Source organism: Pongo abelii, chromosome 17 (genome assembly GCF_028885655.2).
Source record: "Pongo abelii isolate AG06213 chromosome 17, NHGRI_mPonAbe1-v2.0_pri, whole genome shotgun sequence".
NCBI lineage: Eukaryota > Metazoa > Chordata > Mammalia > Primates > Hominidae > Pongo > Pongo abelii.
In genome coordinates this window covers 28,099,684-28,119,290 of record NC_072002.2, presented here as the reverse complement: position 1 = coordinate 28,119,290, position 19,607 = coordinate 28,099,684, and the positions used below count along the sequence as shown (strand labels likewise).

The window sequence follows — 19,607 nt, the reverse complement described above, 5'->3', positions numbered from 1 at the left end:
CCGGGGCCACAGCCGGGCCCCCACCGTTCTCAGAGCTGCCTTCATCTGAAGATCACAAACCTGGGACCTGGGCTTCCTCCCACTGCCCGTGTCCTCCCGCCCGCATTCCCGTGACTCAGAAGTTGGGGCCAGACTACCCAGAGCGAGAGCCCCGTAGAGTCCCCGCCCAGCGTGCACCCAGGGTTCCCACCCAGCGTCCCCGCCCAGGTCCCCCGCCCGGTCCCCGCCCAGCGTCCCCGCCCAGCCTCCCGGGGGCTACACCAGGCCGCCTGCGCTCGCTCGTTGACAGCACAGCCCCTTCCAGCTTGACGGCCTCCGCCCTATCGACCCTGCGTGAATACAATTATTTCCCTCTGCCTTCCACTCGGAGAGAGCCTCCAGGATGCCAACTGGCTTCACTGGAAACACCCCGGCTCCCCAGCCCTCCTGGGGCATCTCTAGGTGACACCCCACAAGGCCTGAGGCCTCTACTCCTTCTCTCCCATCGGCAGTGACCCTGCCTTGCACCTGCCACGTGGATCCAGCCACACTGTCCCAGCAGACCCTCTCACCTTAGCCTAGGGCTGGACTTACCGCTTCCAAAAGCGCTGGGCACAGCCTTTATATGACTGACCCCGCCCCCAAGTCCCAGGCCACCCCATGCAATCTCCCAATCGCCCAACGGCCCAACCGCCACTCCAAAGGTCACCAACCACTTCTCCAGGCCACGGGCTGCCCCTCCCTACAGCTCTAGGACCCTTCCCCTCCACCGCAGGCTGACCCCACCCACCTCACCAACAGTCACGCCCACTGCCAGTCTGGCTCTGGCCCCGCCCCCACCGTTCTCTCTTCGGGCTCCACGACCCCGCCCCTTAGCAGCAGGTCTACTCTGCCCACCCCAAGAATCACCACTTCCACAGCCAGGCACCCCAGCTCGGGCTGAGGTCCTCTTTGGCTCCTGGCAGCTGTTACCTCTGCAGCCGTCTCTACCAGATGTCTGCTGTGTTTTGTCCCCCACATATAGTTTTGATATATTTTTAAAACTTAATCTATATCTCACTTACTCCACTCCCTGTGAGGGTGGGCAAATGCCTGTTTAGCTTAGGATCAGATCCTTAGCACCTGATATAGGGGCTGGTGCTCTATACCCACACCTGCTCTGCCGGCTGCACAGGATCATGGTCTACGTAAGAGCACTTGTGAAAATTCTAGAACTTTCTATACCCTTGAAACTCCAGAAACGTAAAGAATTATTTTCATTATTGTTGCTTTTCAGTACATTGATCTGGGCCCCACATTTCCAGCTTATGGTTTGGTTACAGCTCTACATGACCCAAATGGAAAGATAAAAACGCTCTCCCTTGCTCATCTCCCTTTTAAACATGATTTCTTCTTAAAGGTGCTTAAAGGAATTTCATATGCAATCAGTCCTTTTATCATCTATCTCTAATGTTTTACCTGGATTTTTTATTGGCTGTCATGCAGCAATGACAAGAAAATCCATTTGTGGATTGGAATCTTTAGGTATGAAATGTGCCATGCTTGCCTGGTTGAAACAATGTAGGACCTTCAAGCGAGGGCTGAAGGTTTGTTTGCACTGGTGTGGAGGAGGAAGAGGAGAAAGAGAAAAGGAAAACACAGGGTCACTTTAGGCCAACTGCTCAGAAGATGAGAGAAACTGGACCCAGTGGCACTTAGGCTGAGACCTGGCTGGGTAAAAATAGGTGGCAATGTTTTTCTAACAAAAACATCAGAACTTGTAAATAAGTACAAAGAAACTTTTGTGGGTAGTGGTACTAAATATTTCCAATTGGAATTGCTGAATAAGATGCAATATTTATGGTCGCTATAGTATAGGAATGATGACTGATTATGTATTTTGGATGTTTGTCCTCTCCAAATCTCAAGTTGAAATGCGATTCCCATTGTTGGAGGTGGGGCCTGGTGGGAGGTGATGGGATCTTGGGGGTGGATACCTCATGAATGGTTTCTCGCCACCCCCTTGGTGATGAGTTCTCGCTCAGTTCATTCTTGGTTGAGCTCTGGTTGTTTGAAAGAGTTGGACATCCCCCTTCTCTATCTCTCTTTCTCCCATTCTCTCCAGGTGATGTGCCTGCCCCCCGCACCCCTCCGCCGCAACTTCACCTTCCACCACCATTGTAAGCTTCTCGAGGCCCTCACCAGAAGCCAAGCAGATGTTGGTGCCATGCTTGTACAGCTTGCAGAACCGTGTGCCAATTCAACCTCTTTTCTTTATAAATTACCCAGGCTCAAGTATTCCTTTATAACAATGCGAGAACAGCCTAATAAAAGTAGAGTCAGCCTGAGGAGATAGTGTTTCACATCCCTCGATGTCTGTCATCTCTTCATCTCTGGAAATCTGCAAATCTCACCCTCCTCTTCTCTCTTTCCATCTCTTCTCTCTTTCTAAACAGCCTCAATAAGGCCCTAAAGAAGTGGGGAAGTTAAACATTTTACATTTCTCTTAAAGTGTCAGTGGCTGTGCACCAATGAGTATTTTCCCCTTTGATTGTAATCTACCACCCTGCATTTTTTCTAACAAGTGTCAACACCTGGGGCTGTTTCCTAAGACCAAAGCCTGGGCATCCCCTGTGTCTAACTTAGTGGCTCAAGGAATTTGTCTCATCTTTTCCTTAAATCTTACAATGTTTAATGAAGTAGGACTTGGTATAACATTGTATTAGCAGCCGAAAAGCACACTAGCTCCAAAATACCTAAGTTAGAATAATTTTCATGAATGAATAAATTTTCATTCTCAGGCCCAGAGCAGTTGATAGGAATGGCAATGACAGGTGCTGGGAGGGCGAAGTTTGAGAGCAAACTCACCTACAAAGAAATACAAGACACTATCTTAGGAGTGATCACAAACAGGACTTTGTTTTAAGATAATGTGTCCTCGAATTTGTAGGATAGAGCATGTTAAATATCACAGAATTTCTGCCATGTTTCAAAAACTCACTTTAATATTTCTCCTATGAGTACATGTTGGCAATATGGCTTTGTATGTCTACCTACATGTTTCTAAAATTCCACTTCTGAACACAGATCTTTTTTTTTTTTTTTTTTTTTTTTTGAGATGGAGTCTCGCTCTGTTGCCCAGGCTGGAGTGTGGTAGCGTGATCTCAGCTCACCACAACCTCCGTCTCCTGGGCTCAAGCAATTCTCCTACCTCAGCCTCCCAAGTAGCTGGGATTACAGGTGCCCGCCACCATGCCCAACTAATTTTTGCCTTTTTAGTAGAGATGGGGTTTTACCACGTTGGCCAGGGTGGTCTCGAACTCCTGACCTCAGGCAATCTTCCCACCTCGGCCTCCCAAAGTGCTGAGATTACAGATGTGAGCCACCAAGCCCAGCCTGAACACAGATCTTTCAAACATCAGCCTGTTTTGGGGATTTATTCAGTGTGGGTGAGCTTTGCCAAGAAAAATCATGTTGCTGTCATCTATTTATATTTTCATAATTATGGTGATTAAACATATGTAACGAAATTCACTATTTTAACCACGTTTAAGTGTGGTTCTGTAGCATTAAGTACATTCACATTGTTGGGCAACCATCACGGAACTTTCCACCTTCCCCATTCTCCCCAACCTCCTGACCCTGGCAGCCACTATTCTACTTTCTATCTCTATAAACTTGAAAGTGTGTGACTTTCAGTGTTGTTCTTCATTTGCAAGGTTGTTTTGGCTATTCAGGATCCTTGAGATTCGGTATGAATTTTAGAATTTTTTTCTATTTCTGCTAAAAACATTGCTGGAATCCGTAGATTGCTTTGGGTGATATTGACATCTTAACAGTATTAAGTCTTATTTATTAACAAGGATATCTTTCCGTTTATTGCTATCCTTAGTTTTAATTTCTCTCAGTAATGCTTCAAGGTTGTTAGTGTATAAGTCTTTCAGCTCCTTGGCTAAGTTGATTCCTAAGTATTTTATTCTTTCTAATGCTATTGTAAATGAAATTGTTTTCTGTATTTCTTTTGGGATTGTTCATTGTTCGTATATAGAAATGCACCTGATTTTTGTGGGTTAATTTTGTATCTTCCAACTTTGCTGAAATTATTGATTAATTGTAAGAGTTTGTTTTATAGAATATTTAGAGCTTTCTAACATATACATTAATATTGTTTGCTAACAGAGAGAATTTTACTTTTTCTTTTCCAATTTGGATGCCTTTCATTTATTTATTTTCTTCCCTAAATTCTCTAGCTAGGACTTCTAAAACTATATTAAGTAGAAGTGGCAAAAGCAGCATTCTTGTCTTGCCTTTTTTTCTTTTTTTCTTTTTGAGATGGAGTCTTGCCCTGTCGCCCAGGCTGCAGTGCAATGGCACAATCTTGGTTCACTACAACCTTGCCTCCTGGGTTCAAGCGACTCTCCAGCCTCAACCTTCTGAGCAGCTGGGATTATAGGCGCTCATCATCACGCCCAGCTAATTTTTTTATTTTTAGTAGAGACGGGGTTTCACCATGTTGGCCAGGCTGGTTTTGAACTCTTGATCTCAGGTGATCCACTCACCTCAGCCTCCCAAAGTGCTGGGATTACAGGAGTGAGCCATTGTGCCCGGCTCCCATGTCTCACTTCTTAGATCTTAGATCTTAGAGGAAAAGCTTTCAAACTTTCACTATTCAGCACAATGTTAGCTATTGACTGAAGAGAGAGGATTTTAGTCAATAGCTATTGACTAAAGAGGATTTGGGGAAGCTGCATTTTTAATTGATTAGTTTTTACAACTTATTGAGGTATAATTAAGTAGTATTGAACAGCACTGTTCAAAATGATTGGTTTTGATATATGTTTACACCCCTGAGGTCATCATAATCGAGACAGTAAACAGTTCCATTGCCCAACAAGTTTCCTCATGCTATTTTGTAACCTATTCCTCCCTCCATTTTAACCCCTGGCATTTTCTAAAAATGTTATGCAAATATGATGAAGTATGTATTTTTGTGTGAGGCATTTTAAAATTCATCATATTTCTGAGATTCATTCACATTGTTGCATGTATGACGGTTTATTCCTTCTTATTGCTACATAGTATTCCCTTGTAGTGTATGCTACAGTTCATCTATTCTTCTACTGATGGATACCTGGGATAGTTCCAGAGTTTAGCTAGTATAAATAAAGCTCTGATATTTATCCACAAATCTTTGCCAAGAATAGCTTACCTGGGACATATGGTAAGTATATTTAAGTTCTAAAGAAATTACTAAACTTTTTCCAAAGTGGTTGTAGCATTTTACATTCCCACCCCTCAACAATGTACAAGAATTCTAGTTGCTCCACATCCTTCCAACAGTTTTAGCTATCCTGGAAGGTATGTAGTTAGATCTCCCTGTGGTTTTAATTTGCATTTCCCTAAGGACTGATGGTGCTGAGCCTGTTTTCTTATGTTTGTTGGCCATTCATATTTGTAAAATATCTATTCAAATCTTTTGATCATTTGTAATCGGGTTGTTCATCTCATGCTGAGTTATGAGAGTTCTTTCCATGGGCACAAGAGTAGGACCTGGTAATGACTTCTTTTTGTTGTCTTTCTTGTGAGAATGTCTTTATTTCACCTTTATTGCTGTAAGATATTCGTAATGGATATAAAATTATAGGTTGAGAAGCTCTTTTCTTTCAGTACTTTTAAGATGTAGTTCTACTGTCTTCTGGACATGGTTTCTGGGAGAAATCATGGACATTAAGTCATGATTTCCCTCTATGTAATGTGTGCTTTTTTTTTTTTTTTTTCTCTATAGCTACTTTCAAGAATTTTTTAGGTATCTTGGGATTCAGAAACTTGGTTCTTATGTGTTAATAGGGATTGTTTCCTTTGAGTTTGTTTTGCCCAGAGTTTGCTAAGTGTCTTGAATCTGTAAATTTATGTCTTTCACTAAATTGAGGAGTTTCTGGGCATTCTTGCTGAAATTTTTTTTCTATTTTAATCTTTTTCTGCTCTCCTTCTGAGACTCCACTTACACTATATTAGACCTTTAGATGGTAACACACAGGTACCTGACACTCTGGGGTTTTTTTCTTTAAACCCTTTATCTCTCTTTATAGATTGGATAATTTTCATTGTTCTACCTTCAACTTAATTTTCCTTTTATCATCTTTATTCTGCTATTGAGTCCAACCAATGATTAACTTTTGACTGCGGAGATTGTATTTTTCATTTCAATATTTTTTATTTGCTTCCTTTTTAAATCTTCCTTTTTTCTGTTGAGCACTTCTATCATATCATTCAGTTGAAGCTTTCCCTGACCTTATGAGCACAGATAAAATAGCTGCTTTAAAGTCTTTGATCATTTTCTCTTGAGGCTGGTATTTGTTTGTCTATCTACCTTGAGAATTGGTGCCATTTTCCTGGTTGTTTGTATATCAAGAGATTTTGAATTGTATCCTGGACATTGTGAATGTTGTGTATTGTAGACTCTGGATCTATTGTCGGCCTCTGGAAAATGTTGATGTCTGTTTCAGTAAAAAATTAACTAGGTTATGTTCAGACTATAAGTTATATCCCATCTTCTGTGGTTATATCAATTTAAATACACACACACACACACACACACACCCCTTTCCACTTAACTTTGGGAAGTGCTGTAAGAATCAGCAGTAATTCAATGATTTGCCTGGTGATTTTATCATTTTAGGATTCCTTCCCTCCAATTCACTCAATTTCAATGTAACACCTAATAAAAGAAGAAAAATGTGTTTCCTTTTAGGTTAGCTTACTAAAAAAGATTTTCTTTAGTTTGCTTCCAATCCTACCTAAATCAAAAGCTTTTCACTGAGTCTTCTTCCAAGCTTGAACATTTTTTCCTAGCAAGACTTAGTGAATGGTCTTGATCATTTCCTTATTCTTTTGTCATTTTTACTCACACTTCTTAAATTCCATGTTCAATTTAATCAGACCTCAAGGGTGCAGAATTACATTTAAGCCACATAGTATTAATCACACTAACTCCCTATCCATACCTACATCCTGCCGACCTTCTAGTCTGGGTGGCAAAGTCACACATGCATCCTCTGGTACGTGTGTGTCTATTCTTTACAATCTCCTACCTGCTCCCTTGACTGATGTTCTTCCTCTAATTGTTTTCTTCTGACCACCTTCAGGGACATAATTCAGCATTGTTCCATTTTTAGCAAAGATTTTACTGTGTTTTATTCATATCAGAAAATCACATTCGCATTTCAAACACATGCTAAAAATTAAATCATGGACGAAATCCCTGTTGCATAGAACCGTTCTCATTAAAATAAACTTGTCTGTTTTATAACAATGTGAACAGAGATCACAGTTCTTTAGCAATCACACTGGAGTTCATGTTTCAATACTTTATAATTAAGCATTATGCTCAGCATATACTGTGAAAAGACAACATCATTTTTAAAATGTGTTACTCAGAGAGAAAACAGTGATTTTCATTATGTTCCCCTCCAAGCCCTTGCTTCAGACAGCTGGTATGGCTCCCATTGTCGGACATTGAAGCGGTTTAAAAGGAACATGAGCGCTGCCATTGTCACCCTGTGAAAAAAAATCTTGATAGTTTTTACATTTCAGGGTATATTAAGTTGAAAACTTCACTGTATATTATGAAAACTGTTAAGCCTGTAGATCTTTTTGGGGAATATGTTGCAAAACGGCTGGTTTTGTCATTTTAAAATTCTTTTTTAAATTTTCTATTAGACTTTTAAAAATATGGAATGCTTCACGAATTTGCATGTCATCCTTGCACAGGGCCCATGCTAACCTCTGGATCGCTCCACTTTTAGTATAATATGTGTTACCGAAGCGAGCATGATTCTGTTCTGTTTAAATGCTTGTTAGATGGCTCAGAAGAACTACATTTGCAAAGATCTTTTGAAATTTATGGGAACAACAACACTGCTGAAGTATGTTTAGAGAAAAATGAGAAACTAGTATTCAGTTTAGTAACTATGTACTAATAACCTCTGCCATGTCCTTATTATATTAACTATTATGTTAGGGAGAAATGCCTAAGAAATATCCAACAGAATATCGACCTTCAAGGAGCTATAAAACAACTAGAGGCTCTTTGAGAAGAACATCCAATCTGAGGGGAAAACTCATCATAACTTAGAGCCATTAAGAACCAGAACAGTTCCGGCCGAGTGTGGTGGTTCACGCCTGTAATCCCAGCACTTTGGGAGGCCGAGGCGGGCGGATCATGAGGTCAGGAGATCGAGACTATCCTGGCTAACATGGTGAAACCCTGTCTCTACTAAAAAATAAATAAATAAATAAAAAAGGCGCCTGTAGTCCCAGCTACTTGAGAAGCTGAGGCAGGAGAATGGCGTGAACCCGGGAGGCGGAGCTTGCAGTGAGCCGAGATCGCGCCACTGCACTCCATCCTGGGCGACAGAGCGAGACTCCGTCTCAAAAAATAAATAAATAAATAAATAAAATAAAATAAAAAAAGACAACCAGAACAGTTCCAGGGCAGTCAGCACTGCAGGGGGCTGTCCAGGAAGACTTACCACGGGCACCGGAAGGTGAAGATGTGCCTGCACACCACAAAATACAAACGGGAGCCATGAGCACTTGGAATGTATGTGATACTTTTGAAATTTTGAAAACTATGTGAAATATGAACCTGACAGACAAATACCTTCAATACAGTACAATTTCAAGAAGAAAAAGAAAATGGGTATCACAAAGTGATGGGAGATGTGTCCAGATCCGTTTTGCAGTCTGAGGCAGGAAATTGACCCGATGCTTCCCGTTGACTTCCTTCAGACATTCAGAACTGTGCTAGAGACTGACTGTCCCATTAGGAACCAGTAAGTAACACAGCTTGCAGCTGTGAAAAAAGGGTCCTGGGCAGGACGCAGGGCAGAATATCACGGAGGCAGGTACTGGAGAATTATCTTCAGCCACAGTTCCAAGCTAGCGGGAAAAGCAGGTAGCAGTGTGGAGAGGGAGTTTATTACGGCAGAGGGGAGCACACCCAGGGCATTATGTGACATTTAAAAATATATACTCAGCCATTACAAAGTTTCTGCCGCTGCGGAAGAAGGAAGTGCCACAGGTACCAAGTAGTATTGTTGTTATAAGAAAAATAGTGTAACTTCCTTATCTCTGAATCACTAATTTTCTGGGTTTTTTTTTGTTTTGTTTTGTTTTTGAGACGGAGTCCCAGTGGTGTGTGCCTATAATCCCAGCTGCTCAGGAGGCTGAGGCAAAATAATCACTTGAACCTGGCGGGTGGAAGTTGCAGTGAACCGAGATCATGCCATTGCACTCCAGCCTGAGCAACAAGAATGAAATACCATCTCAAAATAAATAAATTAATTAAAATAAAAAAATGAAGCTTCAGTTATGCAAGCTGAGTAAGCTCTAGGGATCTGCTGTCTGTACAACATGGTGCCTTTAGTTAACAATACTGTATTGTGCATTTAACATATGTTAAGAGGGTAGATCTTATGCCAAATGTTTGACCATAATAAAAAAATTACCACATGTGAGAATAGAAAGAAGAATTTATGGGTTTGCAAATGTACTTAGTTATCGTTTCCCCTAAGGACTGAATTGAATTTATTAGTATTTTATAAAAGATATTTACATCTAAGTCCATAAGTACAGTTGGTCTGTAATTGTTTTATACTTGTCTTGTTTCACATGAAGTTATTCCACCAGTGTTAAATGAGTTGGTCAGTTTTCTTCTCTTTTCTGATGTTTGCCAATGCTTGCCTATAAATCCATCCGGTTGTTGGACGTTCTTGGAAGGCAGGTGTGACTGAGGATTAAATTTCACCGTGGTCAATGCTGTTGGCTGATCCACGTGCTCTCTTTCTTTCTGAAAAAAATTTTAATACTATTTTCTAAATATTGTGATACCTTTTTGAGGTTGGTATCACAATCTTTTTTACAGATGAAGAAACTGAGGCTTGAAAACAGTGCTGCATGCTATGGAAAACAGTATAGTTCTTTCTCAAAAAATTACAAACAGGGGCCAGGCACGGTGGCTCATGCCTGCAATCCCAACACTTAGTGAATCATTTGAGGTCAGGAGTTTGAGACCATCTTGGCCAACATGGTGAAACCCGTCTCTACTAAAAATACAAAAATTAGGCAGGCGTGGTGGCAACCGCCTATAGTCCCAGCTACTCGGGAGGCTGAAGCAGGAGAATTGCTTGAGCCTGGGAGGTGGAGGTTGCCATGAGCCAAGATCACACCACTGCACTCCAGCCTGGATGACAGAGTGAGACTCTGCCTCAAAAAAAAAAAAAAATTACAAATAGATTTACCATACGATCCAGCAATTCCACTTCTGGGTATATACCCCAAAGAAAGAGTTGAAAGCAGGGACTCTGAACAGACATTTGTGCATCCATGTTCATTGCGGCACTATTCACAATAGCCAAAAGATGGCAGCAACCCAAGTACCCATCAAGGGATGAATGCATAAGCATAATGTCTATACATACAATGGGATGCTATTCAGAATTAAAAGGGAGGAAATTCTGACACATGCTAAACAGAGATGAACCTTGAAGCTATTATGGTAAGTCACTTATATGAAGTACCCAGAGTGGTCAAATGTGTAGAGACAGAAAGAATGGTGGTTGCCAGGGGCTGAGGGAAAGAAGGAATGGGGGCCTACTGTTTAATTGATACGGGTTTTAGGTTTACAAGATGAAAAGAATTCTGGAGATGAATGGTAGTGGTTGCGTACTGTATAAACGTATTGAATTTCATGGAAATATACACTTAAAGATGGCTTAAAATGGTGAAATTTTATATTTTCTATATTTTGCCACAATAAAAAAAAGCACTACATTAACTGACAGACTAAACAAGGACTTTTGGCACCAAAATTAGACTTTGGAAAGAAATCAGATATCTCAGTAAAGTCGTCATAAGAAAAACATGATCGTCAATAGATTTTGTTGCACGTGCTTTAAGACATAGATTTGCTTTTATTTGGAATCACTTGGCAGTGAGAAAAAGGGTATCATAATCTTTTTATGCCCTTGGGGCTCCAAAGCAGGGTTGCCAGATTTAGCAAATGAAAAACACAGGAGCTGTGCAATATTTAGCATGTGCTTACACTAAAAACATGTCTGTGGTGTTTATCTGAAATTCAGATTTCCCTGGGTTCTGTGTTTTATCTGGCAACCCTCTCTAAGAACCTGAGTCCAGACTTGGCGAGGGGAATTAAGGAATAAGTGTGAGAACCCCAAGTGAGAACCATAGCTGGTGTCTGACCTGGGAGCACAGGCTCAAGGTCACAGGGACAGAGCTACACCCAGGTCACTCTACTCTGTGCTTGTGAAAGGCCAAGGGGGAGCTGGTGGGTTTTCCCCTGAGGGATCCTTCAGAGAGATCTTGTGAACAGCTGTACTCATGAAAAGCCCATGCTCCATTTTAACTCTGTTAAAGGGGGGGTGGAGGCAGGGCTGGGGTGCAAAGCTCAAGGCAGCTCCACAGTCTGTGCTCTACGTCCTGGTTTTGGTCACTTCCTCACCCAACATGGTGGACCAGGATCTAGAATGTCTGAGCCTTCATATCCCACTGTAGCTGGTCTCCGCAGAAACATGAAACCAAAGACCACCCACGGCACAGCAAAGAGGTTCTCGGTGCACGTGCACTGCCGCTGAGACGGGCAGGTGCCCCTTCTGAGCCCAGCTGCCCAGGAGCTGCCTTTGAAAAGTCTGCATCCCTCCCATGGCTGGTGCTACAGAAACAGCACGTCCACAACTGGTGGCTGCCTTTCTCTAAGAAACATCTTCATGCAGGTATTTAAATGGGAAAGAATTACAATTTCAAATATACCCATCAAGAGGTGTGAATCCCCGTAAGGGTTCAAAAACAAGAAGGCAATGAACAGGGATGGGGACCAGGAGCACAGCTGCCTTCCTTGTTTATCCAATCAAAAGCTCTCAGAGACACAGACACTAACTCTGGCCTCCTCCATGTTGGAAAAGCAGGTCATGGCTAAGACAGGTGGAGACTGCTCTTCAAATGAGCATTTGGAAAATGGGATCATTTTTCTGAAGGGTATGGATAGCGGCCACTGTGACCCGAGCTGCAACCACAGAGCAGAACTAAAATGAATGTGGAGGGAATGAATGCGACTTCAGAAATCTGGGTCTACAGCTGCTTGGTCCATTAAAAGAATATACTTACATGGTTTTAAAACGTTCCCTCTTTTCAAATTACATACACTATCCCAGAAAAGTAGCTGATTAAGGCAAACTGTTTCATTCCAAGTGGTGAAGATAAAATTGACAATAAAGGAAGAACTAATTTAAAATGATGCCATCTTTTCTTTTTTTCTGTCCTGCAAAATGCACTGTTAGGTGAGGTCCTGATAGCACAAGGCCACCTCCAAGGACGGTCCGGCTCCTTCCTTTACTCTCTTTGCCCCTGTGACTTGCTGGAGCCTCCTTAAAAGGTTATGTGGCAAACAGCTGGTGTGCTCATCTGGAATTAATCAATGAACACTGCTTGTCTGTTGTAGAAATTGGAGCTTAGAGTTTTCTTGAAGAAATAAAAGGCTTCATACTCTAATCTATTATCATCTGTATTGACACTTTTTTTAAGAGCTCAAAATGAAAAACATAAAATACTATCAAGTAATCAACAGAACATTCAATGTGTATAAAGATTTATTTAAAAAAAAAATGTTTAAAAAGAGAGCCAGGGAATTGAATTTACATTTTAGATCATTTAATGGAGGTATTTGTTGCACATGTGGTTTTAGTGTAACGTAAACACGACATCTCTCCCCAGAAACACTTAACCTGAGTTGGAAATGAAATATGAACTGAAGAGATTCTTAATTCACACATTCACTTCTCCTCAAAATATCAGCAATGATTCCAAATGAGGATTCTGCTTGAAGTTCAGGACTCGGTCCCAGGACAGGAATGAAGGAAAACTCCATGCAGTTCGAACGCTCTGCTGAAGTCAAAGGATTGCACCTGTGGGCTCTTAATCAGAGCTAGCTTCCTCAAACACCCGCGGAACGAGGTCTGGCTGCGCAGGCATTTTTGCTTCACACCAGCTGTTCAGGAAAGAAGAGAAGACAAATCTTGCTTAATTTTGTTGAAATGCGATCCATAGCACAAAAGCAACAGAAATAATCTCAAGCAGGTTTTTTTATTTTTTAAATTTTTCACTATCAAAATTAGAAGAATATTTTCCACATATGTGGTGTCAGTGACTAGCAGAATTCAGAGAAAACTTTTTTTTTTTTTGAGATGGAGTCTTGCTCTGCCACCAGGCTGGAGTGCAGTGGCACGATCTCGGCTCACTGCAACCTCTGCCTCCCGGGTTCAAGTGATTCTCCTGTCTCAGCCTCCCAAGTAGCTGGGGTTACAGGCACCCATCACCACGTCCAGCTTATTTTTGTATTTTTAGTAGAGACGGGGTTTCACCATGTTGGCCGGGCTGGTCTCAAACTCCTGACCTGAAGTGATCCACCCACCTTGGCCTCCCAAAGTGCTGGGATTATAGGTGTAAGCCACCACACCTGGCCAAAAACTTTTAATATATAAAATTTTAAGGCATAGTTATAACTTAAAAAAAGTCATACAACAGGTGTTTATTATTTGCAATAATTCCTTGGAACATCTAAAATACATAATTCTAATCCAAAATTGACCAGAGAGATGAGTCACAAGTTTGTTTCCTAAAACGATTCCCTAGCCCTAAAATGACTCCCAAGTCTGAGAGTCATGAAATTTACTTCGGTAAAGTCATCCAGCTGCCTTTATATCAGACCCAATGTTCTCACAGTCTTACCCAATGATTAACTTGTGTGTGTAGATTATTTTAAGTTTTCCAAGAATTCTTAGGTATTTGAAATGGCCTTTCTAAAATGGTAAAGGATTTGTCACCCAAACCATGTACCTTTCTCAATCCCTATTCTACATCCACCTGAACCAAGACTTCCTCCAGGGACAGTGCCCCTTTTGAGTGGAAGAGCGGGTACCCGTACATACCAGGATAGCCACCAACATAAATGGGATTGTTGGTGTCCACCGAGGTAGACTGGGTGTGTGGACTTTCAGCGCCAACTGCGTTCCCGTCGACAATCAGAGTGATACGGTGTTTGCTTTTGTTAGCCTGAAGAGTGTGCCATTTTCCATCACAGAGCGCAGTGGTGGTTTTGGGCTCATATGCAGCTGTTATCCTGCCAGCACCATTGTTGACATGGAACAAGACCTAAAAGCAAATATCTTGGTGAGTTTTTGTGTATTTAAGGAACACAGTCCATTTGTATAACTTCTTGGAGTGGATAAAATTGCAGCGTTATGTTTAAAAGGAGAGCTAACTAGGAGAAACAGAAAATAGTTTTGAAAAATAACCTTTTAAAGGATTCAGATGATGGCTGGGCATGGTGGCTCACACCTGTAATCCTGGCATTTTAGGAGGCTGAGGTGGGCGGATCACATGAGGTCAGGAATTCGAGACCAGCCTGAGCAACATGGAGAAACCCTGTCTCTACTAAAAATACAAAAAAATTAGCCAGGCGTGGTGGCGCATGCCTGTAATCCCAGCAACTCAGGAGGCTGAGGCAGGAAAACCGCTTAAACCTGGGAGGCAGAGGTTGTGGTGAGCCTAGATCGTACCATTGCACTCCAGCCTGGGCAACAAGAGCAAAACTCCGTCTCAAAAAAAAAAAAAAAAGATTCAGATGTTATACTATTCCCCAAATTCCAGAAAGCGCAAATGGCCACCTTCATGACCACAGGTCTGAGCACACCGCATCCTTAAATGAGGGCCTCAATTTTAGGTCATTTTAGGAGCTAATAGCCTTATTGAAGGTGCTGGTCATACTTTCATTTTTTTTCTTTGAGATGGAGTTTCGCTCTTGTTGTCCAGGCCGGAGTGCAGTGGCGCGGTCTTGGCTTACTGCAAACTCCACCTCCTGGGTTCAAGTGATTCTTTTGCCTCAGCCTCCCACATAGCTGGGATTACAGGCGCCCGCCACCATGCCCAGCTAATTTTTGTATTTTTAGTAGAGACAGGGTTTCACCATGTTGGCCAGGCTGGTCTTGAATTCCTGACCTCAGGTGATTTGCCCACCTAGGCCTCCCAAAGTGCCGGGATTACAGGTGTGAGCCACCGCACCTGGCCCGGTCATACCTATTGATAGCACCTATGAGCGAATATTTACTAACTCTCTTCTGATGAACTGTAGATGCTCTCCCACAGCAAGTAAAGAGATCTCAGCTTTGCAAAGGATAGGAGGTGTTATGGGCTGAAGACCGCCCCTCCAAAATTCATATGCTGAAGTCCTAACCCCCAGTACCTCAGAATGTCATTGTATTTGAAGATGGAGCTTTTAAAGAGGTAATTAAGTAAAGATGAGTCACTAGGCTGGCCCTCATCCAATCTGACTGTGTCTTTATAAGAAGAGATTAGGAAACAGACATGCACAGAGGGAAGACCTTGTGAGAACACACGGAGAACGAGGCATCTGTAAGTCAAAGAGGCCTCAGAATAAAGAACCTTACTAACACATTGATCTCAGACTTCCAGTCTCTAGAGTGGCAAGAAAATAAATTTCTATTGTTTAAGCCACACAGTCTGTGGTACTTTGTTCTGGCATCCCAAGCAGACTAAGACAGGAGGAAAGAATTTCAAATGTACTTTTTGAAGATTGTTATGCTATATATGAAACTGATCAGTATTATTTCTAAGTGGACTGTGACAATTAAGGATATGTCATAAACCCTTAGGCAACAACTAAAAATGTTAAAAAAGAACTATAAATAATAATCCAATAAGAGGCAAAATGTATAATACAACAGAAAATTACATTGTTTGCAGCAATTACACTTCTGATTGCATTTTCAATTTTTTATTTATCTAAATAAAATATTTTTCAAAAATAGAGATGGGGTCTCGCTACGTTGCCCTGGCTGGTCTCAAACTCCCGGGCTCAAGCAATCTTCCTGCCTCAGCCTCCCAAAGTTTTGGGATTACAGGTGTTAGCCACTGTATCTGGCCCCTGATAACATTTTTTAGATGTCACATAAAAACATGCAAATAGATACAAAAGTTTTTGAAGTATAGATGAGGGAAAAAGTTGGCTGTAAGTCAGTGTAGAGAGGCAGCAATATGACATCAAGTTAGTTCTGTTTTGTCATGAATTGGAAAAGAGGTGAAGGGCAAAAGGTCAGACATGACCTTTCAGATCCTCCCCACCCCGACTCTAGGATATCCTAGGGGTCAAAACCCAGCGGGGAGTAAGTAGGGAAATACTAGAAACAACCGGTAAGTCCTGGGGAATCTAGAACATGGAGACCTGTTCCTTGCCTTCCAAGAGGCACTACTAGTGTTGGAAAATTCAGGCATCTTACTCCCACAACAACGAACATTGACCACAGTGCTGCAGAAATGCTGGTAAAATGTAGTTAGGTAGAGAGAGGACCAGAGAGACACCATCCCTGATTCCCCACAGCCTCTGTGTGGCTTGGTAGAAATCCCCAAGTTTGCACATGACCCCACGGGGAAGCGGGAAGATGAAGAGGTGGCACTACTCATGACAACCAGGATGAGAAGCCTGAGCCGAAAGGGACACTGGCCAAACTCTCCAGGAGCAGCCCCCATGCAGGGGCAACACTGAGACCCCAGACCACTCACTATAAGAGGCTGCCCTGAAGACCAGGAGACTAAGCTATGGCTCAGCTGCTGTCCACTAGAGAGCCCACAGAAAGGAAAAGGGTGATCGAGACTCCCTTCCCCGCATCCTGCCTGTGCTCAGACAGCCCCAAAGGGGAGAGGAAGGAAAGTGAGAACTGGGAGAAACTGTGAAGGAGGCGGTTTTCAAGCAGGAGACTAAAGGACTAGTACTGCAAATTGTTGAGTTCATTTTGTTGCCAGCAGGAGAGGGACATGAGAGGCTGAAAAGCAAGGGTAGAACAGTCACAGAAAAAATAACATGCTCTACATTAAAAAAAATTATAGCATGGTACGTCTATCCCAGAGTAATACGCCACCACAAAAGGGAACAGACTACTGATATGCACAATCACCCAGATGACCCTCCCAAGATCAGGCTGAGTGTGAAAAGCTCATCTCATAAGGATACCTACTGCGTCACTTCATTTATATAACACTGGCGAAACAGAAATTAGAGGAACAGCAAACAGATTAGTGGTTGCCTAGGATTAGGGGTACAGGAGTGGGTGTGGCCATGATGGGGTATTAAGGGGGAGCCTTGTGGTATTGATACAATTAAGTATCTTGATTGTGCCAGAAAAATGCATAATGTTTGTAATCCCAGCACTTTTGGAGGCAAGGCGGGCAGATCACGAGGTCAGGAGTTCAAGAACAGCCTGACCAACATGGTGAAACCTGGTCTCTACTAAAAAATACAAAAATTAGCCAGGCGTGGTGGTGCACGCCTGTAATCCCAGCTACTCAGGAGGCTGAGGCAGGAGAATCACTTGAACCTGGGAGGCAGAGGTTGCAGTGAGCTGAGATTGCACCATTGCACTCTAGCCTGGGCAACAAGAGTGAAACTCTGTCTCAAAAAGAAAAAAAATGCATAATGCTACCATTGGGAAACCCGGGTCTGGGTGAAGGGTGCATGGGGCCCTCCCTGTACATTTCATTGCAACTTCCTATGAATCTGTAATAATTTCCAAATAAAAATTTTAAAAAATTATTAGAAGGGATAGGGCATCAGGTCAGCAGCTTATTCTCAGATGGTTCAGGAAAAAAAGTTCTTTGTATTATAGTTGTAATTTTGCTGAAAGCTTACTTTCAAACATATAAAAAGTTATTTTTGAAAAGCTTTTAAAAAATAAACCAAAAAGGTTTTTTTGTAGCAATATCTGTTTTTTAAACAGTAATGGGACCATTGTTTGACTCCATGAAAATAGATAGTTGTGAATTTGAATCTGCTGTTTCTCAATTGCTCCGTCTCTGACACTGGGGGGAGGAAGACCCCCATGGAAAGGAAGCACCCACCTTGCCGTCCACAAGCTCTAGTCCAATGGCATCCACTTTGGCAGTGCTGATCCCCAGGAGTACGCCATTCTGCGAGGAGGTTCGAAACTCCAGTGTGATGTTCACATCTGACTGGACTTTGTAGCCCTCTTTGACTGTAACACACAAGGACGACCCAAGTCAGGGTAAGCGCTGCCAGGCCCAGGTTGAGCATTTGGGCTCCTGGCTAGGGGCTGGGGGACCTGGCTCTAGCTCCTCCTTTGGATCCAGCTGCATCCCCACCAGCAGGTCACTCCTGCCCTCTGAGCCTTGGCTTCCACATCTGAGAGATGACGTGGAGCTTTTAAAGAAGACGCATGCAGTCAGCCAGGTCAGAGCAGAGGCAGGCACCTCCTTCATCTGTGGCCACAGAAGCGTGTGGCCCTGCCTCACCCTGTGGACACGTCCTCCCTGTGGCAGTCTTTCCTGTGGGCTCTTGGGATTTGATCCCTGGAATCCCTTTATCATCATCCGAGAATAGCCCACTTTATTTTCCTAGTATCTGTGTACTTGGAGGAATCATCATTTACTGAGTGTATCAGAGTCCATACTAAGTTTGTTAAAGGTGGGGATTGAATGGAATGATTTTTTAATTCAGGTGATAAAAAAGCCGAGGAGCCACACTGGGGCTATTGACAACAGCAGGCAGTTGTTATGCCCAGGGCTGAAGGGAAAAGGGGAGAAGGTGGTATGCCCAGAGCTGGGGGGTGCAAGGGGAGCTGAGGCCACTGAGGGGGCTGCCCAGCAGGGCTGGAGCCTGAGCCCCAAGAACAGGAGAAAGGAAGCAGACTGAACGAGGGATGTTCTGCTGGCTTCCCCCTCTTCCCCACCCAAACTTCTGCACAGCCTCCCTGGCGCCAGCTGGTCTAGACATTTTATGCTGCTGATTTTTAATCCAAAGCCCTTTCTTAACTTGGACAGAAAGTGTGCATTACAGAACCTGGGGAAACTATAGATGAAACTAGCACCCCATGTCTGGCCTCTGTCAGGAGTCACACCACTCCTTGGGGGAGACTTTGTCAGGCCATCCAGATAGCACAAGACCTGAGAAGGCTTTTTATGCCAAGAAATTAGGAATCAACTGGAATACTGAACTCAGTGTGGTTTTCCTGCAGCCTTGTCCAGTGGGTCCTGTCTTATACTCTTGGATCCGCATCACTTTAGAGTACAGACTCATCCGGGGACTGCCTTCGAGAGTGTTGCTAACACATACCAAGAGCGGCATATCCGCTTCCGTCAAAGTATGTTCCTTCCTGGGCCACTGCGTAGCACCTGTTCACCGTGAAGGCAGACACCGGGCTGTCCTTGTCCAGCTGTTTGCTGTTAACCATCACATCCCCAATGCAGGCAGGGATGCTGTGGGTGATCTAAGCCAAATGACATGCAAGAGTAGACAGTGGTGATTCTAACAGGAAGGGCTTGGACACATTTTCCTTCCACTTCATCAGACTGGTCTCAACAAAACACATTAAAATGTAATCTTTTTGTTTTAAAACTTTAATTGCCACAATACTTCATGTGAGTGTCTAAGTTAGAGCTACCATTTGAAGATCTTTGCTAACAATGCAGTGAAAGTGTTTTCTATTATTTTAGTGAAATATCGTGGAAATCAAAAAATGCTGAGTTTACTAATGTGCGAATACGCA

The 19,607-nt window shown here is 42.8% G+C and overlaps 1 protein-coding gene and 1 non-coding gene across 4 annotated transcripts in view; both read right to left on the bottom strand.

The window, feature by feature from the left end:
• Positions 1-5,689: 5,689 nt before the first annotated feature.
• Positions 5,690-19,607, bottom strand: part of LAMA1 (laminin subunit alpha 1) — a 187,567-nt gene continuing 173,649 nt past the window's right edge. For 2 of the 3 annotated variants that reach the window (XM_054537666.2, XM_024236118.3), the window contains exons 60-63: positions 19,175-19,328; positions 17,944-18,077; positions 13,962-14,184; positions 12,668-13,021 (exon numbers count right to left, since the gene is read on the bottom strand). In XM_054537666.2, coding sequence (XP_054393641.2) covers positions 12,861-13,021; positions 13,962-14,184; positions 17,944-18,077; positions 19,175-19,328 — 672 coding nt within the window. In that variant the 3' untranslated portion in view covers positions 12,668-12,860. Of the gene's footprint in view, positions 9,805-12,667; positions 13,022-13,961; positions 14,185-17,943; positions 18,078-19,174; positions 19,329-19,607 lie in introns of those variants that run through there. The other variant, XR_010137560.1, reaches the window with a different exon arrangement.
• Positions 7,684-7,791, bottom strand: LOC112129979 (U6 spliceosomal RNA). The gene has a single exon (XR_002912306.1). It is a non-coding gene; the product is annotated as a U6 spliceosomal RNA (small nuclear RNA).